The 24176-nt window shown below is 44.8% G+C and overlaps 1 protein-coding gene across 1 annotated transcript in view; it reads left to right on the plus strand.

The window, feature by feature from the left end:
• Nucleotides 1–24176, plus strand: part of SIDL (SIDL trafficking protein particle complex subunit 10) — a 578423-nt gene that overhangs the window by 117626 nt on the left and 436621 nt on the right. The window contains exon 6 of the mRNA XM_080275724.1: nucleotides 23084–23200. Within this exon, the coding sequence (XP_080131850.1) occupies nucleotides 23084–23200 (117 nt within the window). The remainder of the gene's footprint in view (nucleotides 1–23083; nucleotides 23201–24176) is intronic.

Genomic DNA, 24176 nt, shown 5'->3' on the forward strand with positions numbered 1-24176 from the left:
GCAGCGATGGCTGGGACGTCTGCTCTCTTCGGCTGTTTCTCCGTGTGTGTGTGTGTGTGTGTGTGTGTGTGGATGAGTAAATTGGGAGTGTGTTGTCCTGTCCGGGCTACCTCCCTTTATGTGGAGTAAGGAGCCTAGGTATGTACAGTAATCCCCGTACTATCCGGATGCCCACTTTCCGGACATCCCCACTTACCAGATATTTTGGTCCCGGGATCCAATACTCCCAAAAACTGCAAAAAATTTGAAAAAAATCCAACTTCCTCCCGCCAGTAATTTGAACTTAGCGTGCGCGGCGCAGGCCAGCTGTGTTTTGGTGTGTCGTTCCTCCGCCGCCCGCTAGAGCGCCCCTGCATCCTCCCCACATACCGCCCGTCTCTCGTTGTGTGTACACGCTTGTCGTTATGGCCGCCCACGAGCTCGCTTTTGTGGTGGTGCCTTACCTACTGCAGGCTCTCCTGCTGCTCTAGTGCCTCTTATTAGTGTGTGTGATGATGGCCCCACCACCTGAGAAGAGGAAGAGAGTGGTTTTGACTCTGGAGAAGAAGAGGGAGATATTGGACAAGGTGGATGCGGGATGGTCTTCCTCACGCATCCTTCGTGAATTCAACTTGGCCCGATCTGCATTGTTTGATATCAAGAGATCCCGAGACAAACTCATGCAGTACATGGCTGACTTCTCGTCGAAAAGCAAACGCAACATGGAGGGGGAGATTATGTTTACTCCCAATTATGCTGAAGTCAGCTGCTCCACATTGTTTTGGTATTGACAACAACGTGCTGCTGGTGTGCTGGTGCGTGACACGGAGCTGAAGGCTGCTGCTGAGAAGTTCGCAAGGCTTCACGGCACCCCAGACTTCAAGGCATCCGAGGGTTGGCTCTTCGCGTTCGAGTTACGACATGGCCTTACCAGCCATAAGTCTCACGGCGAAGCTTTGGATGCCAACGAGGATGGAGTAGAGGAGTTTCGGCACAAGGTGAAGCGCTTGATCGACGGGGAAGGCCTCACTCTCGATCAAGTCTACAACGCTGACGAAACTGGATTATTCTACCGCTCTTTGCCTACGAACACTCTAGTGGAGGAGACAGAGAAGCGTGTACCTGGCCGCAAGCTCTCCAAGCAACAGATATCTGCTTTGTATTGTGCCAATGCTAATGGCATGCACCGGCTTAAGCTCGTTATTGTTGGCCGTGCAAAGCAGCCTCGATGTCTTCGTGGGGTGATGGATGTCCTTCCTGTCGTCTGGTACCATTCCTTGAAGGCATGGTTCACTGCCCACTTCTTCAAAGACTGGTTCCACCGCCATTTCGTCAAGGAGGTCATCCATTACCAGACGGAGAAACAGGGAATCCCATGCAACCAGGTAAAGGCCCACCTTCTCCTCGACAATGCACCTGCTCACCCATGTGACAAGGACTTGGTGGCTGAGAATGGGCTAATAGGTGCATGTTTCTGCCACCTAATACTACTGCTCTCATCCAACCAATGGACCAAGTAGTGATCATGGCAACGAAGAGGCTGTACCGAAAGAAGTTCCTTGACGAGGTGATGGTTGTTCTCAAGGACGAGGACGAGCGCAGGGAGGGACGGGACACGTGAGGCCAGCGGACTTTGGAAAACCTTCGCCGCTACAACATCAAGTCTGCAATCTACAACTGGGCCAGCGCATGGAAGGAAGTCCCTGTCAAGACTCTAGAAAATGGTTGGTCTCGTCTGCTTCTTGAAACAGATGTGGAGCACGATTTCCTAGGTTTTGACATGGATGACTTCCATGTACGTCTACGTGGGCATGGGGACGATGTTGATGTGAACGAAATGTGTGAGTGGTTGGATGACGACGAGGGCGATCCTGGGTATCAGACGATGTCTGATATCGAGATCGCATCTTCAGTTGCAGGTGTCAGTACCCGGCTTGAAGATTCCGACGAGGACGGCGACGATGATGCGGACTCCTCTCAGCGTGGCACTGTTCCAGCCATCCCCAAGCTGAGTGCACTCTGGGAACACCTAGAGTTCGTTCTGGACTACCTGGAGCACCCGGACTGCGACAGGGAGATGGGGCCCTTGGGACTTGTGAAGGAAGTGCGCGCTTTCAGGCAGCGCATCATTAATCGTCAAAATCGTCGTTCCTTGCGTCAATCAACCATTGACAGCTTTTTCAGACCCGTGACCCCTGCTGTGCCCAGCCCTGGCTCCACTCCATTGCCTGCCCAAGACACACCCTCATCCTCCGAGCCACAGCCCAACACATCAGGCATGGTGGAGTCACCACTAGACATGAGTTTGCGCCTCTCTTCAGAGTCGTCTGCAGTGGTACTCCATCACCATGACCCAGCATCGCACCCCTAGGTCACCTGCAACAGCTTCTCTCAGACTCTTACAGTGATTAAACGCCTAGAACTTCTCCACTAGACCACATGGGAATTTACAGTGTTGTGCAGTGAAAAAAAAACAGTGCATAGTGTTAAGAAATTAGAATTCTGAGTGAAAAGACAAAGATTTAATAGACTTTCAATGTAGCGTAAATTAACTTGAGTGTGTTATGTTTAGGAGATGGATTTATGAGTGCAAAGACTTTAAGTGCAAAGTGCAACACTTATTTCATTGAGGTACAATGGAGCGCAAGTAAGACTAAAGTGCGCAGTGTTAGGAGAATGGAATTCTGAGTGCAAATGACTAAGTTCAGTTCAAGACTTCATGTACAGTGTACTGCAAGTGCTTCAGGAATTCCTCCTTACTGTCAGAGTCTGAGAGGAGGCAGGTTATTCATCGAGATGGCCAGGGACTTGCTCTAAGTACCTGGAATGTTTCATATTGTACTGTATATTCCATACTGTACTTACCTCTAACACCTCATTTCACTCTTTTATGTCCCTTATTGGTGTGAATAGGGTCTTAGGTGCTATGCATGTGCAGTAGGGAGGTGTTTTTCTGAGTTAGGCCAGGTTAGGGTCCATGACTACCAGTCCAGGAGCCAGGGACTTGTTGTAAGTACCCAGAATGTTTAATATTGTATAAACTCACCTCTAAAACCTCATTTTGCATTTATTTCAGTCTTTTATGTCGCTTATTGGTGTGATTTTGGTCTTAATTAGGTGCTATGCATATCCAGAGGGAGTTGTATAGGTGTTTTTCTGCGTTATGATCAATAAGTACAAGTCCAGGAGACTGGGGCCTACTATCCGGACCGGACCATTTTCCGGACATGCCTTTGGCTCTGTTACATCGGATAGTGGAGGGATTACTGTATATATATATATATATACAGTCATCTCGCATAAAGTGCATGAATATGGGCGACACAGCCCATCGCACTTTATAAATTCACACTTTGCGAAGCATAGGATCCCATGTTAAAATGGCTTTATGGGCGACACATCCTGAATTTTCATATGAGTCAACAATTCCTATCCCTAAATAAAATGCATAAGGAAAACTTACTATAGAATCATGCAAGAGCAATACTGTATATTTATTACGAAAATTCAAGACCTTACCAGCACTGTACAGGGGGTAGATAATGCAAATTGTTGTTATGATACCTGAAACCGTACCATGGAAGCTGAATCAAAACACTCACAGCTGTTCAGCATAGGCCTCATCCAGTGCCTTAGTATCACTCTCATCACCACTGAAGGGGTTTTGGCTCTCTTTTTTATTTATTTTTTTTCTTGGAAGGAACAGTTTGTGGGATCTTAGCCTTTGGTTTCTTCTTTCTTGCATTAAAAAAAATAAAAAATAAAATAAAAAATAATCCACCGTCTCCATCCTTAGTACACCCATACATGTGAAAAATCCTTTTGGTAATGAATCATTCTGAATCATTACCAGTCGAGCTTTTCATTACCAAATTGCCCCACATTTGGTAATGAAAAATACCAAATGGCAACCCTGGTGACGATTGCACCATTGATTAATGAATGCTCTTAAAGCACAATATTGTGTGGCCAGTTTTATGGAATGCACATCTTAGTTTGCACTAGCTTAGGTGCTGCCTGTTGGTGCTCCAGGAAACCCTCAAAGTCCAGGTCAGACTCTACAGACAATATGTCATCATCCTGCAGCTGTGGCCAGCACTCACTCACACACCAGCTGCACCCCACCACGTATACACACCAGCCCCACCCTTACTTATCACATGCTACAAAGTATGCTCGTGAGATGTGAGAGAATACCATATTTGCCTTAATTTTTCATGCCCGTCGCACACTAAAAGTAGCAAACGCACTTTATAAATAACTAATTATTGTCAGACCCCCATTGCACATGAGGCAAGATGGACTTTGTGAAGGTGCACTTTAGACGAGATGACTATACTGTATATGTATGTACTGTATATGTATATATATAAATTTATAAATATAAATGTATATGTATATATATAGATAGGTAGATAGATATACAGTAAGACCTCACTATAACGGACTAATTGGGACCCAAGCCATTCCGAAAAATGCGAAATTCCGATAAAAGCGACATCCAGACCTCCCCCTGCTAATCCAGACTTTTTCCGATATATCAGACATTAGTCCGGATCACACGAACGGTTTTTAAGCTGTTTTGACTACCATTGCTGTACTGTACTGTGTTATAACTTCACTACATTAATGAAATGGTATAATATATATAATAATACTGTACAGTACACTGATAAAAGTTTCTTTTATTTACCGTATTGTGGCGAACATAGCTGAAGTGGTCAGGCAGTCCGAACTGCATCTGGCTTTATCTGACTTATTCCGATATATAGGAATTTAGTCCGGTAGCTCCTCGAGTCAAATAAAAGCGAATTCTAGTCTATTGAAATCTGTTATATCGAGGTTTTACTGTACATATAGATATACATATACATATACTGTATATACTGTATAGTGGTAGGTGGGGGCACCCATCATCCACCCACTTAGTGTAGCAGTACTCTGGTTTTAGGGTAGCTGTACATTGAGTGGCAAGTCAGATGATTTCCTGTAAACCAGGAAATCATTTACAACGCTGGGTGGTAACTTTAAAACTAACCAACACGTGTTCCCTATGTGGCAACAAATAGGTTGGCAGAGGGTTAGTGTCCCTCCCCGGAAAACTGTCTATCTATCTATCTATCTATCTATCTATTGACAGATGCCTTAATCTCTTATGGGGTGGCCACAAACAAATCGCCTCCACTTCGCCCTGTCCCCCGCCATTTCACTGCCCTGCTTCCAACTCACACCCCCCTCTCTCATATACGTCTCCACTTCATCCCTCCATCTCATCCTCGGCCTCCCCCTCCCTTTCCCCCCCTCCACCTCACTCACATACACTCTCCTTGTCAGTCTCTCACCCTCCATCCTCTCCACATGGCCAAACCACCTCAGTGTGATCCTCATAACGTTCATTATCACATCCGCATCCACACCACAACGCTTCTTTATATCCTCATTTGTCAGTCTCTCTCTCCATGTGACTCCACATGCTCCTCTTAAATAACTCATTTCCACTGCTCTCACTCATGACTTGTGTCCTTCCAACAACGTCCAAGCTTCGCTTCCATACGTTAGAGTTGGTATCACAATACCGTCATGTAGTAACTTTTTCACTTCTATGCTCACTTCCCTGTTTCTTATCACTGCTCTCAAGGAACCAGCAACCATTTTTCCTTGTTGTACCCTTTCAAGCGCTTCATCCTCCAAACTTCCATCCTTACTCATCACACTCCCCAAGTACTTAAACATACTCACTGCAGCTAACTAAAAATATGAACAAGAAGCTTCGGACCAGGACTGACCAACAGGTGACGACTAAGGACTGAGTAAAAGACATGGTATGGACTGCAGCATGGAATGTAAGGGGTGGAAGTGATGAGGTGAAAGAGAGAGAGATTGTCAAGGTGCTTGGGGGTGCAAAAGTGGATGTATGTGGATTAACTGAAACTGAAGGAGAGGTGAGAGTGTGAGACAATGGGTGTATGGATGGGGTATTTGCACGGGAGTGGGTGAGAATGAGCGGGCAAAGGACGGAGTGTGTATTGTTCTGTGCAAGAGATGGAAGAAGAATATAAGAGAGTATGGGTTAGTTGGCTCAAGAATTGTGTGGGTAAGATTGAAAGGTGGACTACAAATGTGGACGATTATGTGTGTTTATGTGCCAACGCAAGATTGTGCAAGCAGAGTGAAAGAAGAGTTCTGGACAAATGTGAAAGTGTGCATGGAAAAGTTTGAAAGGAATGAGAGAGTGTTGTTGATTGGTGATATGAATGGAAAAGTAGGGAATGTGAAGGTGGATGGAGTAGTAGGTGAGTGGGGTGTGCCTGCAGAAATGGATGAGAATGGCAGTGCTCTAGTGGACATTTGTGCCGGGAGGGGGTTGATGATAGCCAATACCCTCCTCAGGCACAAAATGATCCACAGGTATACGTGGCAAGCGATGGGAAAGGAGGGTGGTGAACTGAATGACTGGAAGGCAATGATTGATTATGTGTGTGTGGATGATAGAATGAGAAGGAATGTAATGGATGCAAGAGCATATAGAGGTTGGGGGAGTGGACTTTCCGACCGCCATTTGGTGGGGGTGAAAGTTAAGGTTCAAATGAAGTGGAAGAATAAAAGAAGGGACGGACAGGAGGAAGCATTTCATACAAGGAGGGTAGAAAGGTTACAAGAGGATGGAAAAATGGCAGAATATAAGAGAGAAGTGGAGGAGCGATTGGGTAAATACGATTTGGAGCAGATGGGGGATGTGGAAGGTGTGTGCAAGATATTCACAGAGGAAATCTGTGCAACATGTGAGATGGTGTGTGGAGTGAAGAGAAGACAAAAGAGGGTGCAAAGAACAGCTTGGTGGAATGAAGAGGTGACACAGACTGTGGCACAAAAGAAGAAAGCATATAGTGAGTGGATGAGAAACAGGTGTGTGGAGGAAGTTGAGAGACAGAAGAGAGAGTTAAATGTAGTGAGGAAAAGAGAGGTGAAAAGATTAGTAAGAGAGAGTAAGAAGAGAGTGGATGAGGAATTTGGAAGGAATTTGATTGTAAAGTGGAGGGACTGTAACAAAATGTTCTGGATAGAGGTAGAGTGAGTTAGAGAGGGTGTTCAAGAAGTTAGTTGGGGGGGTGGATGAAAAATAAAAATCCTAGATTACTTGAGGAGAAGGTAGAAAAAGTGAATAGATGGAGAGAACACTTTAAGGAATTGTTAAACATAGAGAATGAAAGTAATGCGAATATAAGAGGCTGGAGAATGGCTGGGAGGAGGAGGGATGTGAGAAGAGAGGAAGAAATCAGTAGGATGGAAGTTGTGGAAACAATGAAGAAAGTCAAAATGAGTAAGCCCCAGGAATTGATGGAATGTGTGGTGAAAGGCTGATGCATGGGGGAGAGATCGCAGTTGAATGGATGTGGAAGTGTGCAGATTAGCCTGGGAGGAAGGTAGATTCCCAGAGGATTGGAAGTCAGGTATAATTATTCCCCTGTACAAAGGGAAAGGGAAAAAAGAAGTGTGCAGTAATCATAGGAGCATTTGTCTTCTCAGTGTAATAGGAAAAGTATATGGTAGGATACTTTTTGACAGAGTTAGGGAAATAACATAGGAATTAGTTGGAGAAGAACAGGGAGGTTTTAGGAAGGGAAGAGGTTGTGTAGACTAGGTATTCATTCTTAGGTCTTTGGTGCAAAAGTTTTTAGAGAAGGGATAGAAGTTGTATGCGGTCTTCATGGATTTGGAGAAAGCATATGACAGGGTGGATAGACAAGGATTGTGGAAAGTATTAAGAATATATGGAGTAAATGGGAAGTTGCTGAATGCCGGGAAGGACTGTTGCTATAAGTTGTTTTGGCCGCAGGGGGACAGATGGATATGGAGGTGTTGGTGTGATGGTTGTGGAGAAATGGGTGGAATATGTTATGAATGTTATGAGAGTAAGCAATAGGATATGGTAGTGAAAATTCTGTTCGGTAGAAAGATAGATGTACCGTATTTCGCGGCATGTAAGACGCAGCATTGTGAAAGACGCACCCTAATTCTGGCAGGGCAGTTCTGTGAAAAAAAAGTTTGCCCCAACCAAGACTGCAGTAAGGTTTCTTGATAAGAGCCATTACCACACAGATACACACTCACCTTTCAGAATCTATTTATTACTGATCATCAGCCTTTGGTTTCTTTTTTTTATATACAAAGAATGGTACAGGAAAAGAAAACAATGCCCCTTCTTGACAAAACGTGACTGATATGTGCCACTATCACTTAGATACAACACTCACCTTTCAGAATCTATTCAGTACTGCTCATCATCCTTTAGTTTCTTCTTTTATGTACAAAGAATGATACAGGAAAAGAGAAAACAAAACCCCGTCTTAACAAAACGTGACTTCAAACCACGAGGCCATCTCAACTTTGTTGATAAATATGTATCAGTAAACTGATATAAACACTGTTTTTAATATTTTATGAATTTAAAACCACAAATGAAGTCAATAAACTCTATTCTTTCATTCACTGACGAAAACATAAAATACAATGAATGTTCACATCAGTTCATTTATCCTAAAAGAACCCCGTCATATTCCACACCTGTTACAGAATTTCCTCACATTGCCTTGACTCAAGCACAATATCAGATGACTACCATCATTTATCATGCACTCTAACTAACAAATAATATAAAAAGGTAGCACTTGTAAATACACAAATTACAATGTTTTACAACCAAAGTTCAGTATAGCAAGGCTGCTTGGGAACAGGATAGACAGCTGTTTTTACTCTCTTCTCTCAGTATCGCTCCTTCACTGTCAGCTATGTTTGCCTTGCAGCAGCAACAATTAAAAATGTATGCTTCACTGATCATAATTTACTATAAACATTCATTTCAAAACATACTGACTATGGTGAAAACATCCATTGTTACACCTTAGTAACACTGCTGCCTCCCAGTCGCTAGACAGCAGTCTCTACCCCTTCCTCTCAGTATCACTTCCTCACTGTCAGCGATGTTTCCCTTGCAGCATCAACAGTTAAAAATACGTTCTTCACTGATCACAATTTACTAAAAACAGACATTCATCTCAAAACATGTCGAGAATGGTGAAACTATCTCTTAGCAACACTGCTGCATCCCAAGTGCTAGACAACTGGCTCAATCCTCTTCTCCCAGTATCACTCCCTTACTGTCAGCTGTTTTCCTTGCAGCATCAACAATTAAAAATGCATATTTCTCTTACCAGAATTTGCTAAAAACAGATATCCATCTCAAATCATTCGAGTACTGTGAAGACATCCATTTTTGGTCTTAACACTGCTGCCTCCTAGTCGCTATGGTACACACACACACACGCACACATGTACACACCACATGCAACATTCGCTCACCTCTGAAACATTTACATCAGTCCGTTTTGGAGTACCCAGTGGCTTTATTATATGCCAAAAACATCAAAATGTATTTGGTTGTTCAATATAAATATCATCACTTAAGGATATGAAACATCTCAAACAATTTATTCATCCAAACATTGTCAGTGCAAGACTAAAGGTGTACAGCACCATTGATCCTAAATTTTCCATGGTTGCATCTGTCATGATCACCTGAAACCTATATTCACTTCATATTACTGACATGGTGAAAATTTCACTCGTCTTCAAATCCTGAGAATTCATCACTACTTCCCCCGAGTCCTGAAGCATCACTGGAAGTCATCACCACAGTCATCATCACTGTTTCACTGTCACTTTCATACAGTAAATGGTCTTCAGTACCATCCATTGAATTGCTTATACCACACCATACGATTTTAACTTGGCAATCGTTTTAACTGAGCACAGGCGATATTCAGACTTGGGGCATTTGATACAGCCCACATTAACCTCCTCAGTACGTTTCCTGAACTGAATAAAATCATATGGTGAGCATGAATAAACTACCCTATAAAATACATTGCTGGGCTGAAGGGATTATAATAAGCGGATTATCAGTTCCCTAGCCTGACTCTTCCCATTTCTACTTCCTTAACTACACCTACACCAAACTCTCACCTGCACCTTAGGATTCTGGTCGTTTCGGCCGTAACGTCCAAAATGGCAAAAGATTTTACAACCTAACCTAACCTAACCTAACAAATTTGGACGTTACGGCCTAAATGATCCCCATTGCCGATCATGAGAGCTTTGCTTAGGCAGCAGAGATGCAGATAGTGAATGTTGTCGATCATTCTGATCGCTTCGTCTGCTAAGAATACAACAGAAATGGCGGACGCTGATACGAGTACCCATCAGGCACTGCTATTTCAGATATTGCATCAGTTATGCTACTCAGTGAATTTTATCCTATTTTCATAACAAAATACTGTAATTGGGTGTGCCCTGAGTTGCATAGACATTGCTAAAGTACTTCACTTGGCTGAAAAAGTGAAGCTGTAACTTCGTTAGCTTGCTAGAGTAGGGTGTACGCTAGACACTAAACTGCTAAGTTGCTAAATCGCTAAACCCCTTGACGGTATTGGCCAGTTGAGCTGAAAACAATCTCGTGAATGCTTAGTGTTCATGAACTTGCATGTTTTAATATCTGCTGCATATATACACTCACAAAATGTCACAAAAGTAACTGACCTAATTAGGGTTACTGAATTTCCATATGTGACGAAAGTCTGTTTTGATGACTTGGCAGTTTCACTAGCCAGCATCTCTCCAGTATGATTGCTTTGCTCGTTAGTGAATGGATGGCAAGCAAAGTGGTCATGATTGCCTTTCAGAAGGTTAGCAGACACTTCACCAGTGAGCACGTTAGCTTGCTAGAGTAGGGTGTACGCTAGACACTAAACTGCTAAGTTGCTAAACCGCTAAACCCCTTGACGGTATTGGCCAGTTGAGCTGAAAACAAACCGTGGATGCTTTGTGTTTTTGAACTTCCGTGTTTTAATATCTGCTGCATATATACACTCACAAAATGTCACAAAAGTAACTGACCTAATTAGGGTTACTGTATTTCCATACGTGACGAAAGTCTGTTTTGATGACTTGGCAGTTTCACTAGCCAGCATCTCTCCAGTATGATTGCTTTGCTAGTTAGTGAATGGATGGCAAGCAAAGTGGTCATGATTGCCTTTCAGAAGGTTAGCAGACACTTCACCAGTGATCATGTACGTTAGCTTGCTGGAATAGTGCGGATGCTAAACTGTTAAATTGCTAAACCGCTAAATATCTTCACGATGTTAGCCAGTTGAGCTGTAAACAAACCCTCGAAAGTTTTGTGTGTTTCTGATCTCGCGTGTTTCTTAAATCTGCTGCATATACACACTAGTGTACAGTAATCACTCCAAAATCCGGATCAATAGAGCCATCGGTAGGTTCGGATATTGGTTTTGTCCGGATATTGGGCCCCAGCTTATGGACTTGTACTTACGGACCCTAACACAGAGAAACACCTATACAACTCCCTCCGGACATGCATAGCACCTATTTAACACCCAAATCACACCAATAAGGCACATAAATGACTGAAATAAATGCAATAGACACATAAAATGTGGGTTTAGAAGTATGTTCATACATTAATAAACATTCTGGTACTTATGGACTCTAACCGAACCTAACCTAACCGAACCTAACCGAACTCTGAAAAACACATTCCTACTGCACATGCATGAGGTAAGTTTAGTATGGAAAGAAGTACAGTATGACACTTTCTGGTAAGTATAGTATGGGAAAAAATACAATATGAAACATTCTGGTAAATATAGTATGGAAAATAGTACAACATGAAACATTTTGGCTACTTACAGCAAGTCCCTGGCCACCTCGATGAATAACCGCCTCCTCTCGGACTCTGACAGTAAGAACGATTTCCTGAAGCACTTGCACTACACTCTTCCTGAAGTCTTGCACTGAACTTAGTCACTAACACACAGAAGTCCGTTCTTTTCACAGTGTTCACTTTAGTCCAAATAATGTTCCATTAAATTTAAGTGTTGCACATTAACTTTTCCCAAGTTTTTTAAGTTTCCAAAGCCAAAACAAAGAAGGTTAGTTACGTTAAATTTCTTTTCTACTTAGTCTTTTCTCCCAACTTGAAAACCTTAACACAACACACCGTTTTTTTTCACTGCACAACACTCAAAATTCCCGTGTGGTCTAGTGGAGAAGTTCTTGCTGTTTATTCACTGTCAGAGCCCGAGAGTATCACTGGCAGGCGTCCAAGGGGTGCATCGGTGGGTAGTGGTGATGGCGTACCGACTACAGAAGACTCTGAAGACAGCCGCAAACTCACGTCGAGCGGTGACTCCACTGTAGCTGATGTGCTGGGCTGTGGCTCGGAGCATGAGGGCCTGTCTTGGGGAGGCAACGGAGTGGAACCAGGGCTTGGCACAGCGGGGGTCACGGGCCTGAAAAAACTGTCAATCGTTGACTGACGCAAGGACCGACGATTCTGGCGATTGATGATGCGCTGCCGGAAAGCACGCACTTCCTCCACGAGTCCCAAGGGCCCCATCTCCCTGTCGCAGTCCGGGTGTTCCAGGTAGTCTAGGACGAACTCTAGATGTTCCCGGAGTGCGCTCAGCTTGGGGATGGCTGGAGTAGTGTCCTGCTGGGCGGAGTCTGCATCATCATCGCCTTCGTCGTCGGAATCTTCAAGTTCGGGACTGACACCAGCAACCGAAGACGCGATCTCGATATCAGACAACGTCTGATACCCAGGATCGCCCTCGTCGTCGTCCAACCACTCACGAACATCGTCCACATCAACATCGTCGCCGTGCGTACGTAGCCGTGCATGGAAGTCATCCACGTCAAACCCTAGGAAATCGTACTCCACATCTGTTCCGAGAAGCAGACGAGACCAACCATTTTCAAGAGTTTTCACAGGGACTTCCTTCCATGCACTAGCCCAGTTGTACAGCGCAGACTTGATGTTGTAGCGGCGAAGGTTTTCCAAAGTCCGCTTGCCTCGAGTGTCACGTCCTTCCCTGCGCTCGTCCTCGTCCTCGAGAACCACCATCACCTCGTCCAGGAACTTCCGACGGTACAGGCGCTTTGTTGCCACGATCACTCCTTGGTCCATTGGTTGAATGAGAGCAGTCGTATTAGGTGGCAGAAACATGCACCTAATACGGCCATTCTCAGCAACCAAGTCCTTGTCGCACGGGTGGGCAGGTGCATTGTCGAGGAGAAGGAGAGCCTTTACCTGGTCGCGAGGAATTCCCAGTGTCTTCGTCTGGTAATGTATGACCTCCTTGACGAAGTGATGGTGAAACCAGTCTTTGAAAATCACAGCTGTGAACCATGCTTTCAAAGAATGGTACCATACGACAGGAAGGACATCCATCACCCCACGAAGGCACCGAGGCTGCTTTGCACGGCCAACAATAACGGGCTTAAGCCGGTGCATGCCGTTAGCATTGGCACAACACAAAGCAGATATCCGTTCCTTAGAAAGCTTGCGGCCAGGTACACGCTTCTCCGTCTCATCGGCGAGAGTGTTCGTTGGCACCGAGCGATAGAATAGGCCAGTTTCGTCAGCGTTATAGACTTGACCGAGAGTGAGGCCCTCCCTGTCGATCAAGCCTTTCACCTTGTGCCGAAACTCGTCCACTCCATCCTCGTTAGCGTCCAATGCTTCGCCATGTGCTTTACGGTTAGTAAGGCCATGTCGCAACTTGAACGCGAAGAGCCAACCCTCGGATGCCTTGAAGTCTAGGGCGTCGTGAAGCCTTGCAAACTTCTCAGCAGCAGCCTTCAGCTCCGTTCCACGTACCATCACACCAGCTGCACGTTGCTGTCGATACCAAATCAACGTGGAGCGGTCGATCTCTGCATACTTGGGAGTAAACATAACCTTCCTCTCCACGTTGCGTTTGCTTCTCGACGAGAAGTCAGCCGTGTACTGCATGAGCTTGTCTCGGGAACGCTTGATATCAAACAAAGTCGACCGGGCCAGGTTGAACTCGCGGAGAATGCGAGAGGAAGACCAACCCGCATCAACCTTCTCCAATATCTCCCGTTTCTTCTCCAGAGTCAACACCATTCTCTTCCTTTTCTCAGGAGGCGGGGCCATCATCACACACACTAAGAGTAGGGCAGAGAGCAGCAGGAGGCCTTGCAGCAAGTACGGCACCACCACAAAAGCGAGCACGTGGGCAGCCATGACGAAGAGCGTAGGTCTTGTCGCGGTGAGAGACAGGCGGGAAGTGGGGAGGATGCAGCGGCGCTCTATCGGACGTCGGAGGAATGACGAACCAAAACAATGCTCTCACGCGGCGCGCTCGGCAAGTTCAAATTACAGACGGCAAAAAATCGATTTTTTTTTTTCCAATTTTTTTGGATTTTCGGACCATTTTGGGAATGTTTGATCCCAGGACGATAAGGTTCGGTTAGTGGGGATGTTCGGTTATTGGGCGTCCGGATATTAGAGGGATTACTGTATATTATTTTTAAAAATAAAATCAAGTCTGCATACTGTAGAAAACACCTGTGGTTGCTAAGCATTGAGATGATCATCTTTATAAGAGTTTCTTCTCAGTGAAGCCTAACTAACCTGCCTTAGTCTAACGTGCAGGACGCATGGGGATATTTTAAGGTAACTTTGAGACAAAAAAGTGCGTCTTATATGCCGCGAAATACGGTAATTATATCGGCATATGCTCCACAGGCAGGATTGGATGAAGCAGAGAAAGATAGATTTTGGGATGATTTAATACGTGTAGTGGGTGGTATGCAGGATGATGGGATAGTGGTTTTGGGAGGGGACTTATATGGTCATGTAGGTGAAGCAGCACAAGATTATGAAGGAGTGCATGGGGGATGTGCAAATGGTATGAGGAATGCAGAAGGGGAAAGGATACTTGAGTTTGGGGAGGCAGCGGACATGATTGTGTGCAACACATATTTTAGGAAAAGAGACAGTAGGTTAATTACGTATGAGTCTGGGGGAAATAGCAGTCAGATAGATTATTTTCTGGTTAGGAGGGCCAATAGGAGGTTAGTGAGGGATGTTAAAGTTATAGGAAGTGAGGAGTGTGTGCAGCAGCACAAACTATTGATTTGTGATATGGTGCTTAAAGAACAAGTAATGAAAAAGAGGACTTATGTACCTAGGAGGAAAATATGGAAGCTGAAAAACCAAGTAGTAAGGATGCCTTCTATAGTGAGTTGAGGAGAGTGGTGGCTGAACAGGGAGCTGTAGACAGAGGCGTTAATAAACAGTACAGAGCCCTCAACATCAGTCTCTTGAGAGTTACTGATGTAACATGCGGTTGGACAAGAGGACCACCAAGACATAAAGTAACTTGGTGGTGGGATGAGGGTGTAGAAGCTGCAGTTAAGGAGAAAAGAAGGCTTTTCCAGGAATGGAAAAAGGGTGGTGTCAAAGAGGAATATTTGGCTGCCAAGCGTAGGGCTAGAAGAGAGGTATACAGGGTGAAGTCTGAGTCACAGAGACTTTTACTTGATAACCTAAATCATAGGGAAAGGAAAAATATGATATTTAGGGTGGCAGGTCAGGTGAAGAGGGATAATCAGGATATTATGGATGAGCAGTGTGTGAAGAATGATGATGGAAGGGTAGTGGTGAACAGTGAGGATATTAAAGATGCATAGAGAGAGCATTATAGCTGGTTGTTGAATGAGGAGTTTGACTAGGACAGGGAAGGTTTGGAGCCAGCAGATCCAGTGTCTGGTCCTTGGCCTTTGAGTGATGCTGCTACTGTGAGTGAGGCAATAGGCAGGATGAGGGTGGGGAAGGCAGCAGGTGTGTCTGGGTTGACTGCCGAAATGTTGAAGGCCTCAGGCGATATAGGGATGAGGTTAGTCACTGACTTGATAAATAGGATTATTATGAATGTGTTGTCCCAGGTGATTGGCTGAAGAGTGTAATTGTAAATGTGTATAAAGGGAAGGATGATGCCCTGGAAAGAGGAAATTATAGAGGTATAAAGCTTTTAGATCAGATAATGAAGGTAATGGAGAGAGTTTTAGAAGGTATGATCAGAGAAAGAGTGAATATTGATGAGATGCAGTTTGGGTTTATGCTAGGTAGGGGGACCACTGATGTCATATTCATTGTTCGACAGCTTCAGGAAAAATATATTGGTAGTCGAAGGGATCTTTATTTTGTTTTTGTTGATTTGGAAAAGGCCTTTGACAGAGTCCCTAGAGAGGTGGTGAAGTGGGCAATGAGAAAGCTTGGCTTGGAGGAGTGGCTGGTTAGGGTGGTAGTAGTAGTAGTTGTTCCCTAGGCAGTCTGGCCGAACAGCCCTGAGTCCCTTAGGAAGGCCATGGCTGAGACCGGGCTTTCCCACAGAGCTCTCAAAGAGTGTGTGTTGTGTTGTTGGCGTAGGTGATTAATGCTGTCTTCCATAATGTGCTTAATAGTATGGGGTGCTGTGTTGCATCCTGGACAGGCATCAGCAACCGAGTCATCCAGCCTCTTCTGGTAGCTTAAGAGGGCTGGATGGTGCCCACATCTCAGCCTGGCCAGGTGGACCCGATCCTCACGAGGAAGATAGGATTCAGAAGGGTGGATGTCAGGAGGCCGTGCATGCATCTGTGTGTTGTCTTTAAGTGATTGAATGGAGCGGCGAGTGATCTGAGTGTGGATATGCTTCTGGAAGCTGGTCTGAGGTGGGCGAGGGGAGAGAGATGACAGTATTTGCGTATGGTATCGTGTGCTGGGTGCTGTTTTGATGTTCCTTGGTGTGGGTGGATGTGCTGCCATGTACTGTAGTGGATGTTGTGGGTTTGTGGAGGCTGCAGCAAGAAACTGGGTGCCTGTCGTGTCTAGGTGATCCTTGACTTTGAGGACTTTGGTTTCTTGATGTAGGTGGTCTGTGGGTATAGTAGCTGTGCAGCCTGTGATTATTTTTAGGGCCTTGTTCTGTATGGTCTGTCGAGTGTTGTAGTGTGTTTTGGTGAGGTTAGAAGGCCAGGCAGGGCTTGCGTAATTCATCACTGAACGTATGTATTGTTTGTATACTGTGGTGGTGGTTTCTTTGTTGTGTCCGAATGTTGTATGGGCAAGTGACCTGAAAGCATTGAGTCTTGGTGTTATTTTATTTTTAATGTTTGTTATGTGTTGTTTAAATGCTATTGATGTATTGTATGTTACACCAAGGATTTTGGGTGTGTGTGTGTGTGATAGGGGGGTGTTGTTTATGGTGCGGTGTGGGATGTGACTGTGTTCTGCTGTCCAGTTTGTGAGAAGAGTCACTGTAGATTTGGCTGGGTCTATTTTGAGGCTGTTTGTGGTGAACCATTCGTGTAGTGTGTTGAGGTAAGGTTGAATGATGTGTGCAACTGTGTTTGCTTTTTTTTGCATACATGTAAGTGTTATATCATCAGCATAGATATCTGTGGTGTGTGGGGTGTGGGTACATCGTGCATGGATAGGTTAAAGAGTGTAGGGGACAAAACAGATCCTTGGGGGATGCCGTTTGTGAAGTTTCTGATGTTAGAAGACTGACCGGCAAATGTTACGTGTGCACATCTGCCTGCTAAATAGCTTGCCAGCCATCTTTTTGTGTTATTGTGCATGTTTATGTTGAGTATTTTGTTTGTGAGGTTGTGGCGGATGATGGCATCAAAAGCTTTGCTAATGTCTAGTGTGACTAGGAGCGTTCTGTGTGGTGGCCTAGCTGAATTCATGCCATCAAAAACTCTCTGTGTAAGGTCTGTAAGAAGGGTGTTTGTGGAGTGTAGTGGTCTAAAGCCATGTTGTGACTGGGCCAGGGGAATGTGAGGTGTGACTAGTTGTAGTACCAGTCATTCAGTGACTTTAGAGGGGGTGCAGAGGAGTGTGATGGGGCGATGTGAGGAGGGTAACATGGGGTCTTTGTTGGGTTTAGGGATAGTGATGATATTGCCATGCTTCCAGATGTTGGGTATTATGTTGTGTGAGTAGCTGTAGTTTGATATGTTGGTGAGTGCTTGTATGCCTTGTGGTCGTAGGTGTTTAAGGTGAATGTTGCTTATGTTGTCTGGTCCACAGGCAGATGAGTGCTTAAGGTTGTTAATGATGTGCTTCGTCTGGTTGTAAGTGAAAGGTGCGTAGTCTGGGTCTGTGGGGAACTGTCTCTTATGTCGGATGATACGTCGGTCTTCAGGATGGGGGTTTAGATGGCTGACTTGTGAAAAGTGATTGATGAGAGTGTTTGCTTGTTGTTTGTTTGAGGGTATGGTGTCTGTTGTTGTGATGGCAGTGTGTGATTGTGTGGTGTTGCTGTTGGAAAGTGTGATGCTGTTTAGTGTTTTGTAGAGTTTACTGATGTTTGTTTTGTGGTCAAGTGTTTGGAGGTAATTTTTCCAGTTTAGTGTTTGCTGTTCTGATATTTTATTGTTTATCTGAGTGTTGAGTTCTTGTATTTGTTGTATGGTGTCTTGTGTATGGGGTGTTGGGGAGTATCGCAGTGTGTCCCGTTGTCTGATGACGCCTTGAATTTCTGGTATGAAGTTGGGGTTGTGTTTCTTTCTGTTGCCTCTAGGGATGTGTCTTTTGTGTGCATTTTGTATGATTGTATTGAAAGTGTTCACAGCAATGTTGATGTTTGTGATGGGTGTACTGTTTAGTGTTTCGAAATGTTGTTCTGTTTCAGTTACAAAGGCCTCTCAGTTGGCTCTCTTATAATTAGTGTATGTGTGTTTGTGGCCAGCTGGAGTGATTCTGGTTTTGGTAGTGATGATGATTGGGAGGTGATCAGAACCTAGGGTTTTGACCACTCTTCATGATGTATTGGGGGCAAGGTTTGGGGAGCAGAAGGTGATGTCTGGAGATGATGGGAGGAAGAGGGCTTGGTGTGGGATATGGGTATGTTGGTCTAGACTGTTTAGTATGAAGAGACGATCTGTCTGGGATTGTAGTACCAGCCCTCTGTCTGTGTCAGGATTGTTTACATGCCAGGCCGACGACTTGGCGTTGAAATCACCACCCAGGATGATGATGGGTATGTTAGTGATGTGGTGTATCTGTGGAGAGTAATTGTGTGGTACTGTGGGGGACGATTGGGGGAGAATGTATGTGTTAGCGATTGTTATGTGTGATTTGTTACCAGTGTGTATTTTAATTGATTGTATTTCTGTTGTAGTGTCATGTGGGGGGAGAAATGACTTTGTGTGTGCACTGATATCTGCAAAGTTGATGGATTTGTGTACCAGGGTGATGAGTCCACCGCCACCGCCGTCGGCCTGGTCTTGCCGAATGGTGGTGAAGTCATGAAATGTCGGTGTTTTCTGTGCTCTGTGTAGTTTTGTTTCTTGTAAGATGGCAATGTGTATGTTCTGTTGTTTGATGAATTGTGTGAGTTCATGTATTTTGGTGTTTATGCCATCTATGTTTAACTGAAGGATGTTTATGTTGTGTGTGTGATGTGTGTTGGCTGCTGCAGCACGGGAGGGAGGTGGTGTGGGTGGAGGGGAATGGGTAGGGGGAGGTTGTGGTGGAGGTAAGGGTTGAGGTGGATTAGGATGGGTTGGAATGGGAGGAGTTGGGGGACTGGATGATGCAGGAAGGGTCGGTGGGTTTGGCTGTGGAGGTGTGAAGGAAGTAGGAGTAAGATTGGAAGGGGGGTTGATGGGTGGGGGAAGGAGCATAAGGAGCAGGTCCAGGTGTTTGTGTAATGTTTTCTGGATGCAAGTGTTGTGCAGGTGTATTGGGTCCAGTTCTTGCAGGAATTGCACTGAACTAAACCCTTTGTCTGTCGGCTCGATGTGATAGGTTCTGAGCATATTGGACATATGTATTTGTTGGTGAGTCCTGGATTGCTCTCAATGTCCATGGCTAGTAGAAGTTGTCAAGAAATGACAGCTGGGGAGTCATTTCTCGGTGTAGAAAAAACAGTGTTGTTGTGTGTGCTGTGTTGGGAGGTGTGGTACTTGCCCAGGCAACTGAAGCCACTCCCAGGTACTCAAGCCCCATGAGGGACCAGGGGGGGGTTGCGGTGGTTTGGCCCCTATGCTGTCCTCCTCTTCTCTTTGACAGCCTCTGGGGGGTAGACCCACGATGAAGATGCCACCGCTCCAGGTCCGGGTTAGGGTGGTTATGGCTATGTATGTGGGTGCTCACACCCAGGTAAGAGTGATTGGAGATTTGAGTGATGAGTTTTCCGTGAATGTTGGTGTGCATCAGGGTTCAGTTTTGAGTCCTATGTTGTTTATCATGGTACTTGAAGCCCTTTCACGTGACTTTAGAAATGGACTCCCGTGGGAGTTGTATGCTGATGATTTGGTGTCGATTGCAGAGAGCGAAAGGGAGGCGGAGGGAAGATGTAGGAAATGGAGACATGGTATAAGGCACAAGGGCCTAAGGATAAATGCAGATAAAACAAAAGTGATGATATCTAGGGTTGGTGGCGGTACTGTCAAAGACGAGGGAGATTGGCCATGTGCAGTTTGCCACAAGGGCGTGGGAAGTAATTCCATCTTGTGCAGTGTTTGTGATAAATGGGTGCATAAGAGATTTAGTGGTATCAGAGGTAGACTGCACGATAATGCTGATTTTATGTGTACAGCGTGTCGGGGAGAGAAGGTAGAGATTGTCAGACGTGAAAGGATTGAACTTGCTGGTGAGTCTCTTGAGTGTGTGGAAGAGTTTTGTTATTTGGGAGACATGTTGTGTGCTGGAGGTGGGGCTGGAGTTAGCTCTGTGGCTAAGGTGAGAAGTGGTTGGAAGAAGTTATGGGAGCTGTTGCCTTTCGTGCCCTTGAGAGAACTCTCCCTACGTGCTAAGAGGTCTTTGTACGCAGCATGTGTTAGGAGTGTAATGCTGTATGGTAGTGAGACCTGGACAGTGAAGGAGGAGCATATTCGTCGGCTCAGACGTACAAAAATGACAACGATTAGGTGGATGTGTAGTGCATCCCTGCGTTCAAGGTCTGGGGGTGCTGGGTTTACGATGGAAGAGTTGAGAGGTAGGATGGGACTGGAGTGTATTGGTGTTGTGATGAGGAGAGGTAGATTGAGATGGTTTGGACATGTGGAGAGGATGGGGGATGATAATTGGGTGAGGAAGGTGAGAAGTGTTAATATTGGGGGTGGGGTTATGAGGGGTAGACCGAGAAAGACATGGGACGAGGTCATCGAGCGTGATCTCAGGGTTAATGCACTGAACAGGGAGGCTGCAGTGGATCGTGCAGCATGGAGAGCCACCACTAGGTGACCAAAGACGATGCATGCAAGCATGTTGGAGCCTTTAAAAATGAAACGATGAAACGAAGAGTGTGTATGGCGGTGGTAAGGCTGCAGCACGTGTGGACAGTGAACTGAGTGAATTTTTCTTTTTTGAAGGTTAGATTGAAACAGGGATGTGTCATGTCTTCATGATTATTCAGTCTGTATATGGATGGGGTTATAAAAGTGACACAAGGTAGGGTAGTGGATGTTGGAGCGGCCCTAATGAGAGAGAGCAGTGTGTGGCAACTCCCTGTACTGTTGTTTGCAGATGATATCGTTTTGTTAAGTGAAGACGAAGGAGAGTTGCAAGGCTTGGTGAATGAGTTTGGGTGAGTGTGTAAGAAATGGAATCTAAAGGTGAATGTAGGGATGAGTAAATGTATGGTCTTTGAGAGAAATGAAGTCACTGAATGTACAGTGAGGTTGGATGAGGAGAAAATGGAAAATGTGAGTGCATATAAGTACTTTGGTAGTGTGATAGGTAAAGATGGAAGTTTAGAAGGTGCAGTGCTTGAAAGGGTGCAACAAGAAAGAAAGTTTGCTGGTTCTTTGAAAGCAATGATAAGATTTTGTATCATATCAGTGTGAAGCTACAGAACATGGTGAATGTTTTTGGTGTATCCAATAGAGCCAGGATTCCAGGGGCTTGAATGATGAGTGAATGGAAGCGTGGCCCTTTGGATTGGGCAAATTTGGGCTGTCTGGACATTGCTACTCCTCACCCTGCCCTAGGGTGGGAGAGGAGGTCCGGATGATGATCATGATAAGATTTTGGGAAGTGAGCATGGAAGTGAATAAGTTACTGCATGACAGTATTCTGATACCAATTGTAAAGTATGGGAGTGAACCATGGACCGTGTTGGAGGGACACAAGTCAAGAGTGAGAGCAGTGGAAATGAGTTATTTGAGCGGAACATGTGGAGTCACATGGAGAGACACTCCGACAAATGAGGAAGTGAAGAAGCATTGTGGTGTGGATGTGGATGTGATAAGAAGCATTAGTAGAAACACACTGAGGTGGTTTGGCCATGTGGAGAGAATGGAGAGCGAGAGACTGACCAGGAGAGTGTATGTGATTGAGGTGGAGGGAGGGACAGGGAGGGGAAAGCCGAGGATGAGGTGGAGGGATGGAGTGGACAGATGTATGAGAGAGAGGGATATGAGCTGGCTGAAATGGCAGGGAACAGGGCAACATGGAAGCAATTTGTTTGTGGCCACCTCTTACGGGATTAAGGCGTCTGGCAATATACAGATAGATGTATACGGTATATATATATATATGTGTGTGTGTATGTATATTTAAATACACATATTTATGTATACAGACATACCCCTGTTTATCGATGCAGTTAGTTAAGTTAAAATCCATCGCTAGGCGGCGTATCATATCTTGGAGTTGATTTAACATGTAAAGTATAGGGATGCGTTCTTGAGCCTTGGGTTTCCTCCCCAACCAAGTTCTAAACCCACTCAAATGACTCCAAAACAAGTTTCTAGATAACCTAAACCCCCAAATAGCTTTAACACAAGCTGAACTAAACCTTAAAGCAGTTTATAGCTCACCTAAACCTAAAAATAAAATATGAAAATCATCAAAAATAAGTCTGGAAAAAATCAAAGTTATTAAACTCTACCCCAAAACGACAATGTTCACCTAACCTCTGACTATAACACATTAATCTAAGTCTAATAACAGTTTATAAATCAACCAAAGTCACAAAATTTGTCTAAAATATCATCAATATCGGTAAAAAAAAAAAAAAAAAAAAAAAAAAAAAAAATATTATACCAAGGTTTGGCCATCGTTCAGCAGGGTAGGGTGGTATTTCTACCCACGTTGTTATACGGGGGTATCGCATCAAGAGGTATTATATCTCAGGGTCTTCCTGTATATATACTGAATTGTATGTATGGTATGTGTATGCAGGTGTCTGTTTATTTACTTGGCCTCTGTTGATGGCAGGTGTGTATCAATGGTGGACCCACTCAAGTCAGACTCACGGTCCATGGAGTCATGGCAGACGTTGCTGACAAAGATGCGTCACTTCCTCATGGTGGCCTACAATCGTGCTCTTAACAGGTTTGTGCTGTAGACTTTTCTCCTTGTTATGCTATGTGTTAGTTGAGAGATTTATGGATGATAAGACAGATTTGCTCTCATTGTCAGTTTTTCTGAGTTGATTGGGAGATTCATGGATGATACCTAGGTAGAGTGTCCTCTTTATCATCTTATATTTGTGTCTGGTAGCAGATTTATGGATGATAAATGAAGCAGATGCTGTACAGTGCCATACGGTTTGTAGCTGCTGGGGATTCCTGACCTACATGTATCCAGTTTGCTAGTTTGACCTTGTAATCATTTTGTTTCATTTGTAAAGGCTCCAACATGCATGCGTGCATCAGCCTTGGTCACCTAATGGCGGCTTTCCATGCTGCTCGATCTCTGGCAGCTTCCCTATTCAGTCCCCTATCTTTTAGGTCACAGTGACCTCATCCCAGGTCTTTTTCAGTCTACCTCTCGGAACCTTACCCCTAACATTAACACTTCTCACTTTCTGGGCTCATTTATCATCTCTTATCCTCTCCACATGCCCAGATCATCACAGTCAGAAGAGGGAGTGTAATGTCACCCGTAGGCAGAAGAAAGTGGAAAGAATGAAGGAAAGAAAGACAGATATACATACCAGTATAAATGTGTGTGTGTGTGTATCTATCTATCTATCTGTCTATTGCCAGACGCCTTAATCCCGTTCGAGGTGGCCACAAACAAATCGCTTCCACTTCACAGTGTCCCCCGCCATTTCACTGCCCTGCTCCCAACTCACACACCCCTCTCTCATATACCTCTCCACCCCATCCCTCCATCTCATCCTCGGCCTCCCCCTCCCTCTCCCCTCCTCCACCTCACTCACATACTCTCTCTTCGTCAGTCTTTCATTCTCCATCCTCTCCACATGGCCAAAGCACCTCAGTGTGTTCCTCCTAACGCTTTCAATCACATCCACACCACAATGCTCCTTTATATCCTCATTTGTCAGCCTGTCTCTCCATGTGAC

Source organism: Coenobita brevimanus, chromosome 62 (genome assembly GCF_032717465.1).
Source record: "Coenobita brevimanus isolate Jiangsu-jjx chromosome 62, ASM3271746v2, whole genome shotgun sequence".
In the NCBI taxonomy this organism is placed as follows: domain Eukaryota; kingdom Metazoa; phylum Arthropoda; class Malacostraca; order Decapoda; family Coenobitidae; genus Coenobita; species Coenobita brevimanus.